General features: G+C 44.1%; 1 protein-coding gene across 8 annotated transcripts in view; it reads left to right on the top strand.

Annotated features, from left to right (window-relative positions):
• The window catches only part of DAB1 (DAB adaptor protein 1), a 769394-nt gene that overhangs the window by 658426 nt on the left and 89125 nt on the right, over positions 1 to 21843 (top strand). For all 8 annotated transcript variants that reach the window (XM_069738100.1, XM_069738103.1, XM_069738104.1 and 5 more), the window contains 2 exons: positions 5992 to 6131; positions 15262 to 15360. In XM_069738100.1, coding sequence (XP_069594201.1) covers positions 5992 to 6131; positions 15262 to 15360 — 239 coding nt within the window. The remainder of the gene's footprint in view (positions 1 to 5991; positions 6132 to 15261; positions 15361 to 21843) is intronic.

Raw genomic sequence — 21843 nt, 5'->3', positions numbered from 1 at the left:
CCTCTTGTGGGTTAAGAATGGAGATATTCCACCTTTTTACTGAATCCCATTACTGGCTTCTTGGGAAGTTGGACAAAACATTGTATATTTTAGGAGATCATTTGACCATTCAAGAGCCAATTTGCTTTTTTCGGTTGGCTCAGCAGTTTGGACTCTCATAGACAACTAGACATCAGTAAAGCAAACAGAGCTCAAAAAAGTTTGTGAGCCCTAGACTTATAGGTTTATTGGCCACCTTGTTTCTGGGATTTTGTGCAGTCATGACCCGGGGCCTTGGCATGATTCCCTAATTTGGTTGGAATTGCCCTTGATGGCACTGGATGTACTCCACAAGAAAATAGCACAGTAACTAACGTGACCAAGCAAATAATTCCAGAACGGACATATATCTTGGCATTTACAGCATTGACTCAGAAGCTTGGTGGTTACCGTCCATGGCATTGAAGCTTGGTGGTTACAATCCATGGAATAGATGCTTGGTGGTTACAATCCATGGAATAGATGCTTGGTGGTTACAATCCATGGAATAGATCCTTGGTGGTTACAATCCATGGAATAGAAGCTTGGTGGTTCCAATCCATGGAATAGATGCTTGGTGGTTACAATCCATGGCAAAGAAGCTTGGTGGTTACAATCCATGGAGTAGATGCTTGGTGGTTCCAATCCATGGAATAGGTGCTTGGTGGTTACAATCCATGGAATAGATGCTTGGTGGTTCCAATCCATGGCAAAGAAGCTTGGTGGTTACAATCCATGGCATAGAAGCTTGGTGGTTCCAATCCATGGAATAGATGCTTGGTGGTTCCAATGCATGGAATAGATGCTTGGTGGTTCCAATCCATGGCAAAGAAGCTTGGTGGTTACAATCCATGGAGTAGATGCTTGGTGGTTCCAATCCATGGGATAGATGCTTGGTGGTTACAATCCATGGCAAAGAAGCTTGGTGGTTAAAATCCATGGCATAGAAGCTTGGTGGTTACAGTACATGGCATAGAAGCTTGGTGGTTACAATCCATCGAATAGATGCTTAGTGGTTACAATCCATGGCATAGAAGCTTAGTGCTTACAATCCATGGAATAGATGCTTGGTGGTTACAGTCCATGACATTGAAGCTTAATAGTTACAATCCATGGCATAGAAACTTGGTGGTTACAGTCCATGAAATAGATGCTTGGTGGTTACAGTCCATGGCATAGAAGCTTGGTGTTTACCATCCATGGCATAGAATCTTGATGGTTACAATCCATGGCATAGAAACTTGGTGGTTACAATCCATGGCATAGAACGAAGCTTGGTGGTTAAAGTCTATGGCATAGGAGCTGTTGGTTACAGCTATGGTAGAGAAGCTTGGTTGTTACAGTAGATGGTACAAAGCTTAGTCATTTTGTGATAACGTGTGGTAATGCGACAGTGAAAATTCTGGACACCATGATGGCTTGGGTAATATTTCAGGTCTTCCCCGCAGTTAGGGATTTTCTTATAATGTCATGTAGCCTCTCAGGCACTTTATGCAAAATCTCTGCCAAGTCAGCAACTCCAAGCACATCCCGATGCTGAATGTTCCACTGCAGTACACTCAGCGAGCACGAGGCATCCCACAGCCACAGGTGGCGCCCCGACATGTGTCACAAACACGTCAATCTACAGAACTGGCTCAGTCTATGATGGGACCCGTGCGGCTCCAGACTGCAGCATCACACATCACTGCGGACCCATGGTACCAGATTAGATACACAATACTGAGCAGCTCGGACTTCAGGGCCACGTTACAGGCATTACAGGCTCTGCAGATAATTTCTTGTATGTAATTAAATTGCCCGAGGACTCGGGAAACATAAGGACTGGAAAGTAATTTCAGCGAACACTGCAGGTTTATTGCCGCAGGTAATGGGAAACTCTCTCTTTATTTATTCTGTATTATTTAGAGATTATAATTAGGGTCAAATGAGGAGACAGACCAACATTAGGAATAAGCTGCAGTTTACTCCTGTTACTGTTTTATAGCCATGCCGTGTTTCCATACAGGCACAGAGCAGCATAGAAAGAGCAATCTGGGTATTTGGCACCAAAATAAATACATTACTAATCAATGGATTAAAGAATAATTCTAACCAACTTTGGAAAATGACAGTAAAGTAAAATATCCAAATCCACAGACGCAATCCAGGTGGCATCATGTGCTGCACGTTACATCACTGATCAACTCGGTGCCCTATGAGTTTGGTTCACACTTTGTCCACCAATTGCCCGAAAAAAAAAATAATGGGTATGTGAAAAGATCCATAGATTATAAAAAGTATGTGTGCTAAAAAAAAGGATAGAACGTGTAAAGAAAGATCAGAAGTGTGAAGGGAGCATAAGTCTGTGATGTCACTGCTCTCTAGTGATGGATAGGCTGCATTCTCAGTGATGTCACCGCTCTCTAGTGATGGATAGGCTGCATTCTCAGTGATGTCACCGCTCTCTAGTGAATGGATAGGCTGCATTCTCAGTGATGTCACCGCTCTCTAGTGATGGATAGGCTGCATTCTCAGTGATGTCACTGCTCTCTAGTGATGGATAGCCTGCATTCTCAGTGATGTCACTGCTCTCTAGTGAATGGATAGCCTGCATTCTCAGTGATGTCACTGCTCTCTAGTGAATGGATAGGCTGCATTCTCAGTGATGTCACTGCTCTCTAGTGATGGATAGGCTGCATTCTCAGTGATGTCACTGCTCTCTAGTGATGGATAGCCTGCATTCTCAGTGATGTCACTGCTCTCTAGTGAATGGATAGCCTGCATTCTCAGTGATGTCACTGCTCTCTAGTGAATGGATAGCCTGCATTCTCAGTGATGTCACCGCTCTCTAGTGATGGATAAGCTGCATTCTCAGTGATGTAACTGCTCTCTAGTGATGGATAGGCTGCATTCTCAGTGATGTAACTGCTCTCTAGTGATGGATAGCCTGCATTCTCAGTGATGTCACCGCTCTCTAGTGATGGATAGGCTGCATTCTCAGTGATGTCACTGCTCTCTAGTGATGGGTAGGCTGCATTCTCAGTGATGTCACTGCTCTCTAGTGATGGATAGCCTGCATTCTCAGTGATGTCACTGCTCTCTAGTGAATGGATAGACTGCATTCTCAGTGATGTAACTGCTCTCTAGTGATGGATACCCTGCATTCTCAGTGATCTCACTGCTCTCTAGTGATGGATAGGCTGCATTCTCCGTGATGTCACTGCTCTCTACTGAATGGATAGGCTGCATTCTCAGTGATGTCACCGCTCTCTAGTGATGGATAGGCTGCATTCTCAGTGATGTCACTGCTCTCTAGTGAATGGATAGGCTGCATTCTCCGTGATGTCACCGCTCTCTAGTGATGGATAGGCTGCAGTCTCAGTGATGTCACCGCTCTCTAGTGATGGATAGGCTGCATTCTCAGTGATGTCACCGCTCTCTAGTGAATGGATAGGCTGCATTTTTAGTGATGTCACTGCTCTATAGTGAATGGACAGGCTGCAGTCTCAGTGATGTCACTGCTCTCTAGTGATGGATAGGCTGCATTCTCAGTGATGTCACTGCTCTCTAGTGATGGATAGGCTGCATTCTCAGTGATGACACTACTCTCTAGTGAATGGATAGGCGGCATTCTCAGTGATGACACTACTCTCTAGTGAATGGATAGGCGGCATTCTCAGTGATGACACTACTCTCTAGTGAATGGATATCCTGCATTCTCAGTGATGTCATTGCTCTATAGTGAATGGACAGGCTGCAGTCTCAGTGATGTCACCGCTCTCTAGTGATGGATAGGCTGCATTCTCCATGATGTCACTGCTCTCTAGTGAACGGATAGGCTGCATTCTCCATGATGTCACTGCTCTCTAGTGAATGGATAGGCTGCATTCTCAGTGATGTCACCGCTCTCTAGTGATGGATAGGCTGCATTCTCCATGATGTCACTGCTCTCTAGTGAACGGATAGGCTGCATTCTCCATGATGTCATTGCTCTCTAGTGATGGATAGGCTGCATTCTCAGTGATGTCACCACTCTCTAGTGATGGATAGGCTGCATTCTCAGTGATGTCACTGCTCTCTAGTGAATGGATAGTCTGCATTCTCCATGATGTCATTGCTCTCTAGTGATGGATAGACTGCATTCTCAGTGATGTAACTGCTCTCTAGTGATGGATAGCCTGCATTCTCAGTGATCTCACTGCTCTCTAGTGATGGATAGGCTGCATTCTCCGTGATGTCACTGCTCTCTACTGAATGGATAGGCTGCATTCTCAGTGATGTCACCGCTCTCTAGTGAATGGATAGGCTGCATTCTCCGTGATGTCACTGCTCTCTACTGAATGGATAGGCTGCATTCTCAGTGATGTCACTGCTCTCTAGTGAATGGATAGGCTGCATTCTCCGTGATGTCACCGCTCTCTAGTGATGGATAGGCTGCAGTCTCAGTGATGTCACCGCTCTCTAGTGATGGATAGGCTGCATTCTCAGTGATCTCACTGCTCTCTAGTGATGGATAGGCTGCATTCTCCGTGATGTCACCGCTCTCTAGTGATGGATAGGCTGCATTCTCAGTGATGTCACCGCTCTCTAGTGAATGGATAGGCTGCCTTCTCAGTGATGTCACCGCTCTCTAGTGAATGGATAGACTGCATTCTTAGTGATGTCACTGCTCTATAGTGAATGGACAGGCTGCAGTCTCAGTGATGTCACTGCTCTCTAGTGATGGATAGGCTGCATTCTCAGTGATGTCACTGCTCTCTAGTGATGGATAGGCTGCATTCTCAGTGATGACACTACTCTCTAGTGAATGGATATCCTGGATTCTCAGTGATGTCACTGCTCTATAGTGAATGGACAGGCTGCAGTCTCAGTGATGTCACCGCTCTCTAGTGATGGATAGGCTGCATTCTCCATGATGTCACTGCTCTCTAGTGAACGGATAGGCTGCATTCTCCATGATGTCACTGCTCTCTAGTGAATGGATAGGCTGCATTCTCAGTGATGTCACCGCTCTCTAGTGATGGATATGCTGCATTCTCCATGATGTCATTGCTCTCTAGTGATGGATAGGCTCCATTCTCAGTGATGTCACTGCTCTCTAGTGATGGATAGGCTGCATTCTCAGTGATGCACTGCTCTCTAGTGATGGATAGGCTGCATTCTCAGTGATGTCACTGCTCTCTAGTGATGGATAGGCTGCATTCTCAGTGATGCACTGCTCTCTAGTGATGGATAGGCTGCATTCTCAGTGATGCACTGCTCTCTAGTGATGGATAGGCTGCATTCTCAGTGATGTCACCGCTCTCTAGTGATGGATATGCTGCATTCTCCATGATGTCATTGCTCTCTAGTGATGGATAGGCTCCATTCTCAGTGATGTCACTGCTCTCTAGTGATGGATAGGCTGCATTCTCAGTGATGTCACCGCTCTCTAGTGATGGATAGGCTGCATTCTCAGTGATGTCACTAGTCCTTTAAACAGTAAATTGTATTGAGGTCGAGGTGAAAACGTTTCTACCTTCCTGCATTTTGTGATGGATTAATAAAGAACACATTTTTTCTTTTCGCTTTGGATGTTGTTGCGGCTCCTTCGTCATCTTCCTGTATACAGTAAAGCTCGGGTTTTACTCTTATAAGTGACAAATATTAGTAAAATAAACTGATAATAGTCACATTCCTCGTCACATACAATGGGAGCACAGCACACATGCATTTAATTGCAGAGAATTGTGGCCATGCATGTCCCTTATTATGAAGCAGATGGCAAGTATTCTTGTTGTTTACTACGACTTTCTTTCTGTTGTCTGTACCACTGTTGCCTGGAGCAAAATGAAAAAAAAAGAAAAAAGAAAAGAAACCATTTGGTTGTCAGATACGTCTAGAGCGGTTGTTTTCATGGGACTATTGTACCTCCAGGGAAGGGGAGAGATGAAATCTTCTTTGTAACTTTGTATCTTCTTGAACGTTTTTGTTTTTCTTGTGTCTTTTCAGGCCAAGATCGCAGTGAAGCTACATTAATAAAAAGGTTTAAGGGGGACGGTGTTCGGTACAAGGCAAAATTAATCGGGATTGATGAGGTTTCAGCCGCAAGAGGAGACAAGTTATGCCAAGATTCAATGATGAAGCTCAAGGTGTTGTATCATTATCCTCCTATTAGAGTCATTACTAATGTCTATAAATTCTACCAGAGCAACATCTACTAAGTGCAAGACGTTCTTCTGTTTGCACCTGATTCCTAGAGGTTCCTCCAAAACCAGATACCAATCACCCTGTGCAGATGATGGACCTGGTGACATTGAGCCGCCTAATACTGTGCGTTATGTGACATCATCATATCCATCATTGTGACATCACCGTGCGCGTCATTTATTTATTTTACTCACTTGTATAGCGCCATCATAGGCTGCAACACTGTACAGACATTATCATCACTGTCCCAGTTGGGACTCACAATCTAAATTCCCTATCAGTAGTAGTGTGGGAGGAAACCGGAGAACTTTGAGGAAACCCACGCAAACACGGGCAGAACGTGCAAACTCCTTGCAGATGTTGTCCTTGGTGGGACGTGAACCCAGAAGCCCAGAGCTGCAAGGCTGCAAAGCTAACTACTGAGCCACTGTACAATTCTAACCACTGAGCCACTGTACAGTTCTAACCACTGAGCCACCGTGTACAGTGTTAACCACTGCACCACTACAGAGTGCTAACCACTGAGCCACCATGTAAAGTGCAAACCACTGAAACACCATGCAGTTCTAACCACTGAGCCGCTACAGAGTGCTAACCACTGCACCACTGTGAACAGTGCTAACCACTGAGCCACTGTGTACAGAGCTAACCACTGAGCCACTGTGTACAGAGCTAACCACTGAGCCACTGTGTACAGTGCTAACCACTGAGCCACTGTGTACAGTGCTAACCACTGAGCCACTGTGTACAGTGCTAACCACTGAGCCACTGTGTACAGTGCTAACCACTGAGCCACTGTGTACAGTGCTAACCACTGAGCCACTGTGTACAGTGCTAACCACTGAGCCACTGTGTACAGTGCTAACCACTGAGCCACTGTGTACAGTGCTAACCACTGAGCCACTGTGTACAGTGCTAACCACTGAGCCACTGTGTACAGTGCTAACCACTGAGCCACTGTGTACAGTGCTAACCACCGAAACACCATGCAGTTCTAACCACTGAGCCACTGTGTACAGAGCTAACCACTGAGCCACTGTGTACAGAGCTAACCAATGAGCCACCGTAACACCAACATTTCTTTATCAGCTCCAATATACATATATAGCAAAATATCAATATTCCTTATGCTCTGGGGTCAGAAAAATAACTTATCCCGAAATCGAATTTCCAGGGAAAATTCACGCGATCAGGTGAATTCCAATTTCGCCCGCTCATCTATAAACCGCTGTCGAATCTGTCCATTCCCTGTTAGATGTGATGGGAGATGCCCAAAAATCCCACAGGAATCTGCCGATGAACGCATGTGACGTCCGTGTCTGCAGAACAATGTGAGTGAATGCGCGTTGAGCGCAGCTCTGCAGCACAGGGTTAATCTTTTTTTATTTTTAGAACAGAAATCAGTTCGAACGAAGCTGACAACCGAAAATGTAGTAATATTAAAAGACAAGTAATCTCCAGAATCCATGTTCTGTATAAAGCAGGGGGCGATGAGCGCTGTTATCTGAGATTCCCAGTACAGCTGCCGCTCACATGTGAGGGAATATTCATCTCCGAAAACACAAGAAGCAATGAAAGTCACAAAGAATAAAGACGTGACGGCGTGACTGTCGATTCCCCATCAAACTCACAAGACTACAGTGATCATTCATTCTGTCCTGGTACAAGATTGTGGCGTCTACTTGGGTTTTCTCATCTTAGTCCACAAACATGAAACCAATAATGCAGAATGGTGGCGAGGTAGGGGGCACAAAATGGAAGATGATAACTGGCGCAAGGACTTACAAAAATGATCCTGTGCACTCCGGGGCGTAAAACGCTGAGCAAGTATAATGGATTGGAGAACGTAACTACTGGACACCAGGGACTGGAAATATTATTCATTAGACACCACAAAATAAATCATTGAACTACTGGACAGACAGACTGTAGAATAAACTACTGGACACCAGGGACTAGAAAACTGAAATACACGACGCCAGGGACTAGAGAACTGAAATACACAACACCAGGGACTGGAGAACTGAACTACACGACACCAGGGACTGGAGAACTGAACTACAAGACAGAAGGGACTGGAGAACTGACCTACACGACTCCAGGGACTGGAGAGCTGACCTACACGACACCAGGGACTAGAGAACTGAACTACACGACACCAGGGACTGGAGAACTGAACTACACGACACCAGGGACTGGAGAACTGAACTACACCACACCAAGGACTGGAGAACTGAACTACACGACACCAGGGACTGGAGAACTGAACTACACGACACCAGGGACTGGAGAACTGAACTAAAAGACAGAAGGGACTGGAGAACTGAACTACACGACACCAGGAACTGAACTACACGACACCAGGGACTGAGAACTGAACTACACGACACCAGGAACTGGAGAACTGAACTACACGACACCAGGAACTGGAGAACTGAACTACACCACACCAGGAACTGGAGAACTGAACTACAAGACAGAAGGGACTGGAGAACTGAACTACATGACACCAGGAACTGGAGAACTGAACTACAAGACAGCAGGAACTGGAGAACTGAACTACACCACACCAGGAACTGGAGAACTGAACTACAAGACAGAAGGGACTGGAGAACTGAACTACACGACACCAGGAACTGGAGAACTGAACTACAAGACAGCAGGAACTGGAGAACTGAACTACACCACACCAGGAACTAGAGAACTGAACTACAAGACAGCAGGAACTGGAGAACTGAACTACACCACATCAGGAACTGGAGAACTGAACTACACGACACCAGGAACTGAGAACTGAAATACACGACGCCAGGGACTGGAGAACTGAACTACACAACACGGGGGACTAGAGAACTGAACTACACGACACCAGGGACTGGAGAACTGAACTACACAATACGGGGGACTAGAGAACTGAAATACACGACACCAGGGACTGGAGAACTGAACTACACGACACCAGGGACTGGAGAACTGAACTACACAACACCAGGGACTGGAAAACTGAACTACACGACACCAGGGACTGGAAAACTGAACTACACGACACCAGGAACTGGAGAACTGAACTACACCACACCAGGAACTGGAGAACTGAACTACAAAACAGAAGGGACTGGAGAACTGAACTACACGACACCAGGAACTGGAGAACTGAACTACAAGACAGCAGGAACTGGAGAACTGAACTACACCACACCAGGAACTGGAGAACTGAACTACACCACACCAGGAACTGGAGAACTGAACTACACGACACCAGGAACTGAGAACTGAAATACACGACGCCAGGGACTGGAGAACTGAACTACACAACACGGGGGACTAGAGAACTGAACTACACGACACCAGGGACTGGAGAACTGAACTACACAACACGGGGGACTAGAGAACTGAAATACACGACACCAGGGACTGGAGAACTGAACTACACGACACCAGGGACTGGAGAACTGAACTACACGACACCAGGGACTGGAAAACTGAACTACACGACACCAGGGACTGGAAAACTGAACTACACGACACCAGGAACTGGAGAACTGAACTACACCACACCAGGAACTGGAGAACTGAACTACAAAACAGAAGGGACTGGAGAACTGAACTACACGACACCAGGAACTGGAGAACTGAACTACAAGACAGCAGGAACTGGAGAACTGAACTACACCACACCAGGAACTGGAGAACTGAACTACACCACACCAGGAACTGGAGAACTGAACTACAAGACAGCAGGAACTGGAGAACTGAACTACACCACACCAGGAACTGGAGAACTGAACTACAAGACAGCAGGAACTGGAGAACTGAACTACACGGCACCAGGGACTGGAAAACTGAACTACACGACACCAGGAACTGGAGAACTGAACTACACGACACCAGGAACTGAGAACTGAAATACACGACGCCAGGGACTGGAGAACTGAACTACACAACACGGGGGACTAGAGAACTGAACTACTTGACACCAGGGACTGGAGAACTGAACTACACAACACGGGGGACTAGAGAACTGAAATACACGACACCAGGGACTGGAGAACTGGACTACACGACACCAGGGACTGGAAAACTGAACTACACGACACCAGGAACTGGAGAACAGATACCATGTTATGAGCTGCTAATCCAGGGCTTGGGGGCTAAATCCCTTATACAGGGACTTATTCACTGAAACTCCAGACATTTTAGATAGGGGCACTACGATACAGATGTACAGGGCTGATTATTGGCTAAAGCCCTGGGCTTGGATACCTGAGCCCCTGAGTGGATACATCATGGAAACTTTGCAAACATTTGCCTCCTTCCCCGCCGGTCCCCCAGAAGGCATCTATGCCCACAGCCCCAGGTTGCAGACCACGATCTAAATACTTAGCCTGGTTTGGACCGCGCTTCGTGTCTTAGGAATACGCTATTTTTTCATTAGTAATTCCTTTTATCACCTTGGAAATATGCACATTAGAAATTAGTTTTAATCCTCTCCAATTCCACTTACCCAACATGCAACCCTGACACCCGCTGATAAAATTTGCCGTCCGTTGCGTCCAGGAAAACGTTTCCTTGTCTCCAAGACGCTGGATTCTTTTCTTCCCAATAATTGAGAGGTTTCTCTGAGCTCGGGAAAATGATGATGGACCCGGGAGGTCGTCCAGATTAATGTTCTTGTCTTGTAAGCAAACATAACAGCCTTTATCCGGAGCGGTGTGACACAAGGGTTTCTGCGCAATCTTCATAATTTCTGCCCTTTATTAAAGGCTGAACAGCGTATTAAGGTTTCCCTCTGAATACATAAAACCTTGACTGGCTCTAATGCATCGGTCTCCGAGGTTTCCAAAAAGCTCCCAAAGCAAAGGAGGTGGATGGCGGTGACATTTATTGGTGGCGGATATCACAGAGAGGCCACGAACAGATACAGAGATACAATGTAACGTCAGCAGGAAGAAACATCTGCTCATACATGTCACACATTGTCAGAAATGTCAGCCCCCCGAGAGGAAAAACAAACTCCAGGAAACAATTTTTAGCAAGTAGCACTGCTTTAATTGTGTTTTATCTGACAAGAATTATTTCCTAGCAGGAGGTGACCTACAATCTGGATTTTGAAAATACTTGTGACAACATAACTCCTGGTACAATGATGTCACATAGTGATGTGTATAGTGATGTCACATAGTGATATGTATGATGATGTCACATAGTGATGTGTATAGTGATGTCACATAGTGATATGTATGATGATGTCACATAGTGGTGTGTATGATGATGTCACATAGTGATGTGTATGATGATGTCACATAGTGATGTGTATGATGATGTCACATAGTGGTGTGTATTATGATGTCACATAGTGATGTGTATGATGATGTCACATAGTGATATGTATGATGGTGTCACAGTGATGTGTATAGTGATGTCACATAGTGCTGTGTATAGTGATGTCACATAGTGATGTGTATGATGATGTCACATAGTGATGTGTATGATGATGTCACATAGTGATGTGTATGATGATGTCACATAGTGGTGTGTATGATGATGTTACATAGTGGTGTGTATGATGATATCACATAGTGCTGTGTATAGTGATGTCACATAGTGATGTGTATGATGATGTCACATAGTGATGTGTATGATGATGTCACATAGTGATGTGTATGATGATGTCACAGTGATGTGTATGATGATGTCACATAGTGATGTGTATGGTGATGTCACATAGTGATATGTATGGTGATGTCACATAGTGGTGTGTATGATGATGTCACATAGTGGTGTGTATGATGATGTCACAGTGGTGTGTATAGTGATGTCACATAGTGATGTGTATGATGATGTCACATAGTGCTGTGTATAGTGATGTCACATAGTGATGTGTATGATGATGTCACATAGTGATGTGTATGATGATGTCACATAGTGATGTGTATGATGATGTCACATAGTGCTGTGTATGGTGATGTCACATAGTGATGTGTATGATGATGTCACATAGTGCTGTGTATAGTGATGTCACATAGTGATGTGTATGATGATGTCACATAGTGGTGTGTATGATGATGTCACATAGTGCTGTGTATAGTGATGTCACATAGTGGTGTGTGTATGATGATGTCACATAGTGGTGTGTGTATAGTGATGTCACATAGTGATGTGTATGATGATGTCACATAGTGGTGTGTATGATGATGTCACATAGTGCTGTGTATAGTGATGTCACATAGTGGTGTGTATGATGATGTCACATAGTGCTGTGTATAGTGATGTCACATAGTGATGTGTATGATGATGTCACATAGTGATGTGTATGATGATGTCACATAGTGATGTGTATGATGATGTCACATAGTGCTGTGTATAGTGATGTCACATAGTGATGTGTATGATGATGTCACATAGTGCTGTGTATAGTGATGTCACATAGTGATGTGTATGATGGTGTCACATAGTGCTGTGTATGGTGATGTCACATAGTGATGTGTATGATGATGTCACATAGTGCTGTGTATGATGATGTCACATAGTGGTGTGTATAGTGATGTCACATAGTGATGTGTATGATGATGTCACATAGTGGTGTGTATGATGGTGTCACATAGTGCTGTGTATGGTGATGTCACATAGTGATGTGTATAGTGATGTCACATAGTGGTGTGTGTATGATGATGTCACATAGTGATGTGTATGATGATGTCACATAGTGATGTGTATGATGGTGTCACATAGTGCTGTGTATGATGATGTCACATAGTGATGTGTATGGTGATGTGACATAGTGGTGTGTGTATGATGATGTCACATAGTGGTGTGTATAGTGATGTCACATAGTGATGTGTATGATGATGTCACATAGTGGTGTGTATGATGGTGTCACATAGTGCTGTGTATGGTGATGTGACATAGTGGTGTGTATAGTGATGTCACATAGTGGTGTGTGTATGGTGATGTCACATAGTGGTGTGTATAGTGATGTCACATAGTGGTGTGTGTATGATGATGTCACATAGTGCTGTGTATAGTGATGTCACATAGTGATATGTATGATGATGTCACATAGTGCTGTGTATAGTGATGTCACATAGTGGTGTGTGTATGGTGATGTCACATAGTGATGTGTATAGTGATGTCACATAGTGATATGTATGATGATGTCACATAGTGCTGTGTATAGTGATGTCACATAGTGATGTGTATGATGATGTCACATAGTGGTGTGTATGATGATGTCACATAGTGCTGTGTATGGTGATGTCACATAGTGATGTGTATGATGATGTCACATAGTGCTGTGTATAGTGATGTCACATAGTGGTGTGTATGATGATGTCACATAGTGGTGTGTATGATGATGTCACATAGTGCTGTGTATGGTGATGTCACATAGTGATGTGTATGATGATGTCACATAGTGATGTGTATAGTGATGTCACATAGTGATGTGTATAGTGATGTCACATAGTGATGTGTATGATGATGTCACATAGTGGTGTGTATGATGATGTCACATAGTGCTGTGTATGGTGATGTCACATAGTGATGTGTATGATGATGTCACATAGTGATGTGTATAGTGATGTCACATAGTGATGTGTATAGTGATGTCACATAGTGATGTGTATGATGGTGTCACATAGTGATGTGTATAGTGATGTCACATAGTGATGTGTATGATGATGTCACATAGTGGTGTGTATGATGATGTCACAGTGCTGTGTATGGTGATGTCACATAGTGATGTGTATGATGATGTCACATAGTGATGTGTATAGTGATGTCACATAGTGATGTGTATAGTGATGTCACATAGTGATGTGTATGATGGTGTCACATAGTGCTGTGTATGGTGATGTCACATAGTGGTGTGTATGATGATGTCACATAGTGGTGTGTATAGTGATGTCACATAGTGATGTGTATGGTGATGTCACATAGTGATGTGTATGATGATGTCACATAGTGCTGTGTATAGTGATGTCACATAGTGGTGTGTGTGTATGATGATGTCACATAGTGGTGTGTGTATGGTGATGTCACATAGTGGTGTGTATAGTGATGTCACATAGTGGTGTGTATGATGATGTCACATAGTGCTGTGTATAGTGATGTCACATAGTGGTGTGTATGATGATGTCACATAGTGCTGTGTATAGTGATGTCACATAGTGGTGTGTGTATGATGATGTCACATAGTGGTGTGTGTATAGTGATGTCACATAGTGATGTGTATGATGATGTCACATAGTGGTGTGTATGATGATGTCACATAGTGCTGTGTATAGTGATGTCACATAGTGGTGTGTATGATGATGTCACATAGTGCTGTGTATAGTGATGTCACATAGTGATGTGTATGATGATGTCACATAGTGATGTGTATGATGATGTCACATAGTGATGTGTATGATGATGTCACATAGTGCTGTGTATAGTGATGTCACATAGTGATGTGTATGATGATGTCACATAGTGCTGTGTATAGTGATGTCACATAGTGATGTGTATGATGATGTCACATAGTGCTGTGTATGATGATGTCACATAGTGGTGTGTATGATGATGTCACATAGTGCTGTGTATAGTGATGTCACATAGTGGTGTGTATGATGATGTCACATAGTGCTGTGTATAGTGATGTCACATAGTGGTGTGTATGATGATGTCACATAGTGCTGTGTATAGTGATGTCACATAGTGGTGTGTATAGTGATGTCACATAGTGCTGTGTATACAGTGAGCTCCCCCTAGTGGTGGTGGCAGGCACTTAGGCTTTATGGCGTACACTGCATTGGGCCATTGTACGGTATTTTGCACAGGCCGGCACCTTGGACAACGTGTGCATTTGGCAGATTTTCTCTAGTAAGTGCACTGCCACTTTTTAGGTGACTTTAGTAGAATCTGAACTGTGAAGGTTTCTCCACCTGAATCTCTCTGGTGGAGGCGGCTGAGCACCCGGCAGCTTTGTCAGTCCTCACTTAAGATGAATTTTTCCAGCAGTTGCAGAATGATGGGGCGACCTTCTAACCCAAGATTATCTTTCTTTTTTTTCTTTTTTTCTTCTCTCGACAGGGTATAGCAGCGGGAGCTCGATCAAAAGGCGAACACAAACAAAAAGTCTTTTTAACTGTTTCCTTTGGAGGAATCAAAATCTTTGATGAAAAGAGCGGCGTAAGTAGATGCACAAGCGTCACGACTGTATAATACGCCCGGAAATGTGGAGAATACATCCAAGGACGGCGGCGCGCAACACGGGCGCTTCCTTTATAGATCCTGCCGTCCCCTCCGCTGCCCTCTCCTCGTCTTTTCCTTTCATGTCTTTTCCACTTTCACAGTTGTAGAAACGTATTCGGCAATTTGGGGGGAAAATGTAGAAAGAAGGAGACACTTTCCCAATTGATCCGTCACCTTCTGCAGAGATCTCCCCCTGTTCCCAGTAAGACCAGCAGAACATAACGATTCTTCCTTTTCCTATTTTTAAAAAGTCATTGTCCTTAAAAAAGCAAAAAAGAATCCCTGACCTAGATACGTCATCCCCTGAGACGTCTTCTTAGCTGAAGTTTTGGATGATTTGATTCCATGGGCCACCATTATGGAGCTTATAGACGTGGCCACCTAACTTTCCACAGACTCTGAATGGTCACACTTCTGACCACCATATCATGGTGTATTAAAAACCTTACCAGCAAACCTTCATTCTAACTGCTGTCAAACACTTTTATTAGTTGTCAGGTATTCCCATAAACTTGTGCAGTTGATTAAATGTCAATGTCCGAACTTCCCCACTCCCAAAAATATGTGTTAAAAGAACATAGGCTACACACCCAATACACATTCTATAGGCAGCACATTTTGCCAAAATTGGGAAGTTTGGCCAACATTAGTCTTCTGAGATGAGAGGTTGAGAAGCAGAGATTTTTTTTAGTATGTTTGTTTTTCCCCCCCACATCAGAGCTGGATTCACAGCTACACTGCTCAGTAGTGCTGTATAATATCATCCATGCTGTTGCAGCTTTTTGTAAGTGCTCTATCTCACATTGTGCTGAATTCACAGCTACACTGCTCAGTACTGCTGTATAATATCCTCCATGCTGTTGCATCTTTCTAGTAAGTGCTCTATCTCACATTGTGCTGAATTCACAGCTACACTGAATATCATCCATGCCGTTGCAGCTTTTTAGTACGTGTTCTATCTCACAATGTGCCGAATTCACAGCTACACTGCTCAGTACTGTTGTTTAATATCGTCCATGCTGTCGCATCTTTCTAGTAAGTGCTTTAACTCACACAGTGCTGGATTCACAGCTACACTGCTCAGTACTGCTGTATAATAGTCATGCTATTTCAGCTTTTGTAGCAAGTGCTTTTTCTTACACAGTGCTGAATGCACAGCTACACAGCTATATAATATCATCCACGCTGTTGCAGCTTTCTAGTATGTGCTTTATCTCACATAGTGCTGGATTCACAGTTACACTGCGCAGTACTGTTGTGCATAATATCATCCATGCTGTTGCAGCTTTTTAGTAAGTGCTCTGTCTCACACTGTGCTGAATTCACAGCTACACTGTTCAGTATCATCCATGCTGTTGCAGCTTTCTACTAAGTGCTTTATCTCATTTAGAGCTGATTTTGCAGCTACACCGCACAGTATTGGTAAATAAATGTCCTCCACGTGCTACATAGAAACAGGAGAGCAAGAATCCTTTATTTCTGCAGTGTATGGGAGACATCATAGCAGCTTGTCTCCATCCACCAGCTCGGAGAGAACTGAAAATTAGAGATAAACTCTGCAGAGGAGAAAGCTGACGAACAATGCAGGATACAAGTCATATACTGACTACAAATCGTGTTGTTCCTCATGTACACACAGGGCATATTATTCTGAAATGACAGATACACTGTAAAGGAGCTTCATAGATCATACCCACACATTATTCACTGCCTGTTCATTAAAGGGATAGTCCTACCTTATGGATGTTGCAGCATAAATATTAGCACAGATAATATAGGAACAATCACTCCAATAGTAGAAAAGTTACGTTGCAAGTCTCTGGCCACCATGTGGTTAATGGTCAATTAATTTTTTTCCCACTTGTTTAGAGAAAGATTATGCTGATTTTGCATTGAAAACAAGCAGTTACCTTCAGATGGAAAGCATACAGACAGACTAATTGGCTGATTTCAGACAGAGATGTATTGTGAGACTATCTGAGGCGAGCAGCCGGTTCCTCAGTGGCAGCCACCACCAGGGACTCCGCTTTCTTGTTGTATCTGCTCCACTACAAGAAATCTGAGTGGGGGGCACAGTAAGGAGGGGAACGTGAGCACCTGGATCCCGCAGATGGGGGGACCCTGACACAGACGTTGGTCCTGATTAAGAGATGCTCATAGCACTTTATCAGTCCTGCAGAATCTGCTATAACCAGCAGATTTGGTTACTCATCAAAGGGAATGGATGGAGCAGATGATTAGGTCATTTATTTAGACAATTAAAAATGAATACATTCTAAGTGCGAAGCAGAATGGATGATGGTGGTGGTAGTGAGCAAGAGAGGGGGAGATCCAGCAGCTGCTGCGGAGATGATTCTATTATTATTATTAGTAGTAGTATTGTTCTCGATTAATGTAAATAAAGTATAATCTAAGTGTAAACAAAAATAGATACAATTGTATCCAGTGAGACGAACATAACAGCTGCACAAATCTAAGGCAGTTTGCTAAAATGTATCAGTCGGGAATCCAAGAGTATTGTCTTGACAATTGTATCAACTTCTTAGGCTACTTTCACACTAGCGTCGGACTTGGCCCGTCACAGTGCGTCGGGCCGAGGTTACCGACGCTAGCTGTGAATGCGCCGCACAACGGAGGCAGCGGATGCATTTTTCCTGCGCATCCGCTGCCCCATTGTGAGGTGCGGGGAGGTGGGGGCGGAGTTCCGGCCACGCATACGCAGTCGGAAAAAGCGGTCCGTCGGCATAAAAAAACGTTACGTGTAACGTTTTTTTGCTCCCGGCGGTTTGCCACAATGTCAATGCGTCGCTAATGTTAATCTATGGGGCAAAAACACATCCTGCAAACAACTTTGCAGGATGCGTTTTTTCCCATAAACGACGCATTGCGACGTATTGCAAAAAACGGTAGTGTGAAAGTAGCCTTAGCTGTGTGCAGGAGAGATGAGCAAAAAGTTCAGCAGCCCCCGTGGTCCAGCATATACGTCAGTAGTACGTAGCCACCAGACCGGAGCCTTGCGAGCCTCCTCCTATCTGCCTCCATCCCCGAAACCCATCCGGATCGGTAGGCGCTGCGTGATGTCATGTGTGAGTTGCGTCACAATGATGACATCACGCCTGGTCTAGTAATCGGAAGAAACAGCGGGAATACCAGAAACTTCAAGTAGAAAGGTAATCCGCACCGACGTACAGGCTTCCTACCTGCGGATACAAATAAGAGTGTTCCTATTTGTTGGCAGCAAGCAGAGATCTTGAATGGTGAGGAATTGACATAATGTTTATTAGAAAGTTATTCTGATGAAGATTTACTCACGGATGGCGCTATGGATAAGACAAGTTATGCCCCACTATGGCACTATGAACATTTTTAACACAAGATGAGTGAGCGCTAAGCAGGACTGCGGGGGGCGCTGTGCTATGGCCGCAATGAACCATTGTAGATTTTTAAACTTTGCTACATCTATTCATAAAGGGAGAAATATACGGCCGGTATTGCATTGTGACTTCACGCCAAATGATTGTCAGTGGGGTTGTATTGCAACCTACGACCTAATGGGACCATGTCACAACCACCACAAAACATACAAACCTGCTGCATTTTTTGGCCCAGGACACCATCCTGTCCTGTAGCTGTGACTTTGCCCCATAGACTTTGCTTCTCACTCGTCTGATTTGGCAGTAGGAAAAAAAAAAAAAACAGCTCTGAAATAATCATCTAACAGCAAGAAGAATAAGTGTACGTGGTGTAACACAGGGGTGGACATATCATTGGTGCAACCTGGGGGTCCAAGAGGTCAGGGGCCCATTGCTACCTCCAAAGCAGGAGGAATTGTGCATTATAATGAGCTCTTGGGCTGCCCAGGGCCCATATACTGTTCTTCTGTCTGTGTAACATAAGTGTCCGTGTGTCCCTTGGTCTGGTGTCCATTGCCAGCCGGACTAGGATAGTGCACACTTCCTCCAATGCTGAGCATCTTGTGATTACGAGGTCTCTTGCAGACATCTTGGGGGGCTCATATAATGCTGGGGTCTAGTAATGGTAAGAGGCACCCAGGGTGCACACATTTGGGTGCTGGCAGAGGAAGTTTCCACTGTGCTGCCCTCGCTGCCGAGGAGGACCATGGTGGAAGCCAGAGCAGGACAGTGCCAGTCATTTTGCATCGATCTTGAGAATGGGGTCACCAGGACTGGATAGGGGTCCGCGCTCGTGCCTCTATCTCCACGCATGTGAATGGGAGCTCTGAATTTTGGAGCTACTTGTTACAGTAGGAGAAGGGCTTAACAAACAGCAAACTGAAATTTTTCCATTCCTATTACTTGACGCTAAGTCACCGGTAACCTCGTCAGGGAGGAAATATTAATTGTCATATTAATTAGTTGTATTTATGCTCATCATTAACTGATTAGCTGGGAATATGAGGGTGGATTTTTATTAAACTGTGTTTCTCTCCTCCAACATTTCCAATTAACGAGGCTGTTTACAGAGTGCAGACCCTGCGGAGGTTCCTTAATGCGGCCACTAATTACTTGTTCGTTAGGAAGAAAAAAAAAATATGTGAAATAGGTAAGAAGGTGCAAATTAAAGGGACTCTGCGCCATCAGCTGCCGCGCACGTGCCACGATCCGGGCGACTGCTATGCGCATGGCAATTTTGTGGATTTTCATGGCCCGTTGTGCAATTTTCACATCAATAAATTCTGTTTCTGTATTCAAAATGGCCCCTTCCTAGAGGACAAGGAGCGGGAATAAATACTCGATAGCGCGCGCGCCTCATTATTGCGTTATAAACTACATTTGCGCGGTCCATTAAGTTTGTTTTACTTGATCTGTTATTGAACAAATGTGTATTACACAAAAGAAGATTGAGGATCCCACCGGAGCACCCCGGCCATGAACACAGACATTTTTTAACATTATTTTTTTTTTGCCCTTTTTTTTTAATAATTTTCTTTTAATTATAGAACAGTTTGCAAATGAGAATCAGTTAGCAGAAATATAATGTAGGATTTTTTTTTTTTGTACATGTTAAGTACGCCACATTTACTATCTTAATGAAGAGGCATCTGTCGGGCATGGGATAAAACAGCAGCGCGAGGATGGCTGCGGAGCCGTGAATCTGTGCGCTGCGCCATCACTTCTAGATGTATTTTCTGCTGAACACCCGAAACCATATGTCTGACATTCCCCAGGAAATGTGTTTATTCTGCTGCCAAATGCAAGCCATCGCACTCCGAAAAAGAAATGTTACTGTGTCTTTAAATCTAACATATTGGTTACTAATGAAATAAAAGCTGCCACCAGGATGTGATACATTGTATCCTTATAATAGGCTGAGCTACTGTACCCAAAGCAGGGTCCTAGTATGACCTGAAAGTCATGCGGACTCAGTGTGCCCCCTCTTATCGTCTCAGACCCACACGCCACTTTTATATATACAGGGGCTTCTCACAAAATTAGAATATCATCAAAAAGTTTATTTATTTCAGTTCTTCAATACAAAAAGTGAATCTAATATATTATAGAGTGATTTATTTCACGTGTTTATTTCTGTTAATGTTGATGATTATGGCTTACAGCCAATGAAAACCCAAACGTCATTATCTCAGTAAGTTAGAATAATTAACAAAAAACACCTGCAAAGGCTTCATAAGTGTTTATAAAGGTCCCGTAGTCAGTGTCAGTAGCTCCACAATCATGGGGAAGACTGCTGACCTGACAGATGTCCAGAAGGCGTCACTGACACACTCCACAAGGAAAGTATATAATGAACGTAGATAAAGGGGGAGCAGGAGCGGCGTTCACAGCCAGGTACTTGGGCATGAGGGGGCAGAAAGATCCCACTGCCACGAATGTGGACACCATGTTATATACGGGGCCTTGTTTAAAAATTTTGCACTGGATCCCAGGAGCTTTCAGCTATATTATCACTCATGAAAGATGGATAATTAATCTATAAAAATGTATAATAATAATAATAATCAATATCAGATTGATGGGAGTCCGACCCCCGACACCTTCACCGATCAGCTGTTCTCAAAGCTGGAGCAGCACAGCGCCACTTACGGATTAGTGGCCACTCCCGGTACTGCACTATATCGCCTATAATGGCCTGCATGATAGGGGTTGTAGTGCTTGGTCTATAGCACAGCAGGAGTCTTACTTCTGGGTGATATTCAGATGACAGGTTCCTGTTGGACCTCTGTGACCTGCAGCGTGTCACTCTCTCAGTGATATTACATGTTCTCTGCAGACCTACTTACAGGGCACCAGAGGAGTCATTATTTTGGGAGTCATTCATCCATTGTTTGTATAATTTTCCTGTAAGTCTCATTAATCCAGTGTAAACCATAGTAGAGGTCCGGTAGCGAGCAGACTACAGCGGCAGACTCTACACCGGTGTTGGGTCAAAGCCAAGTTCCTG

Source organism: Ranitomeya imitator, chromosome 8, assembly GCF_032444005.1.
Source record: "Ranitomeya imitator isolate aRanImi1 chromosome 8, aRanImi1.pri, whole genome shotgun sequence".
NCBI lineage: Eukaryota > Metazoa > Chordata > Amphibia > Anura > Dendrobatidae > Ranitomeya > Ranitomeya imitator.
This window is presented reverse-complemented; position numbering and strand designations above follow the sequence as displayed.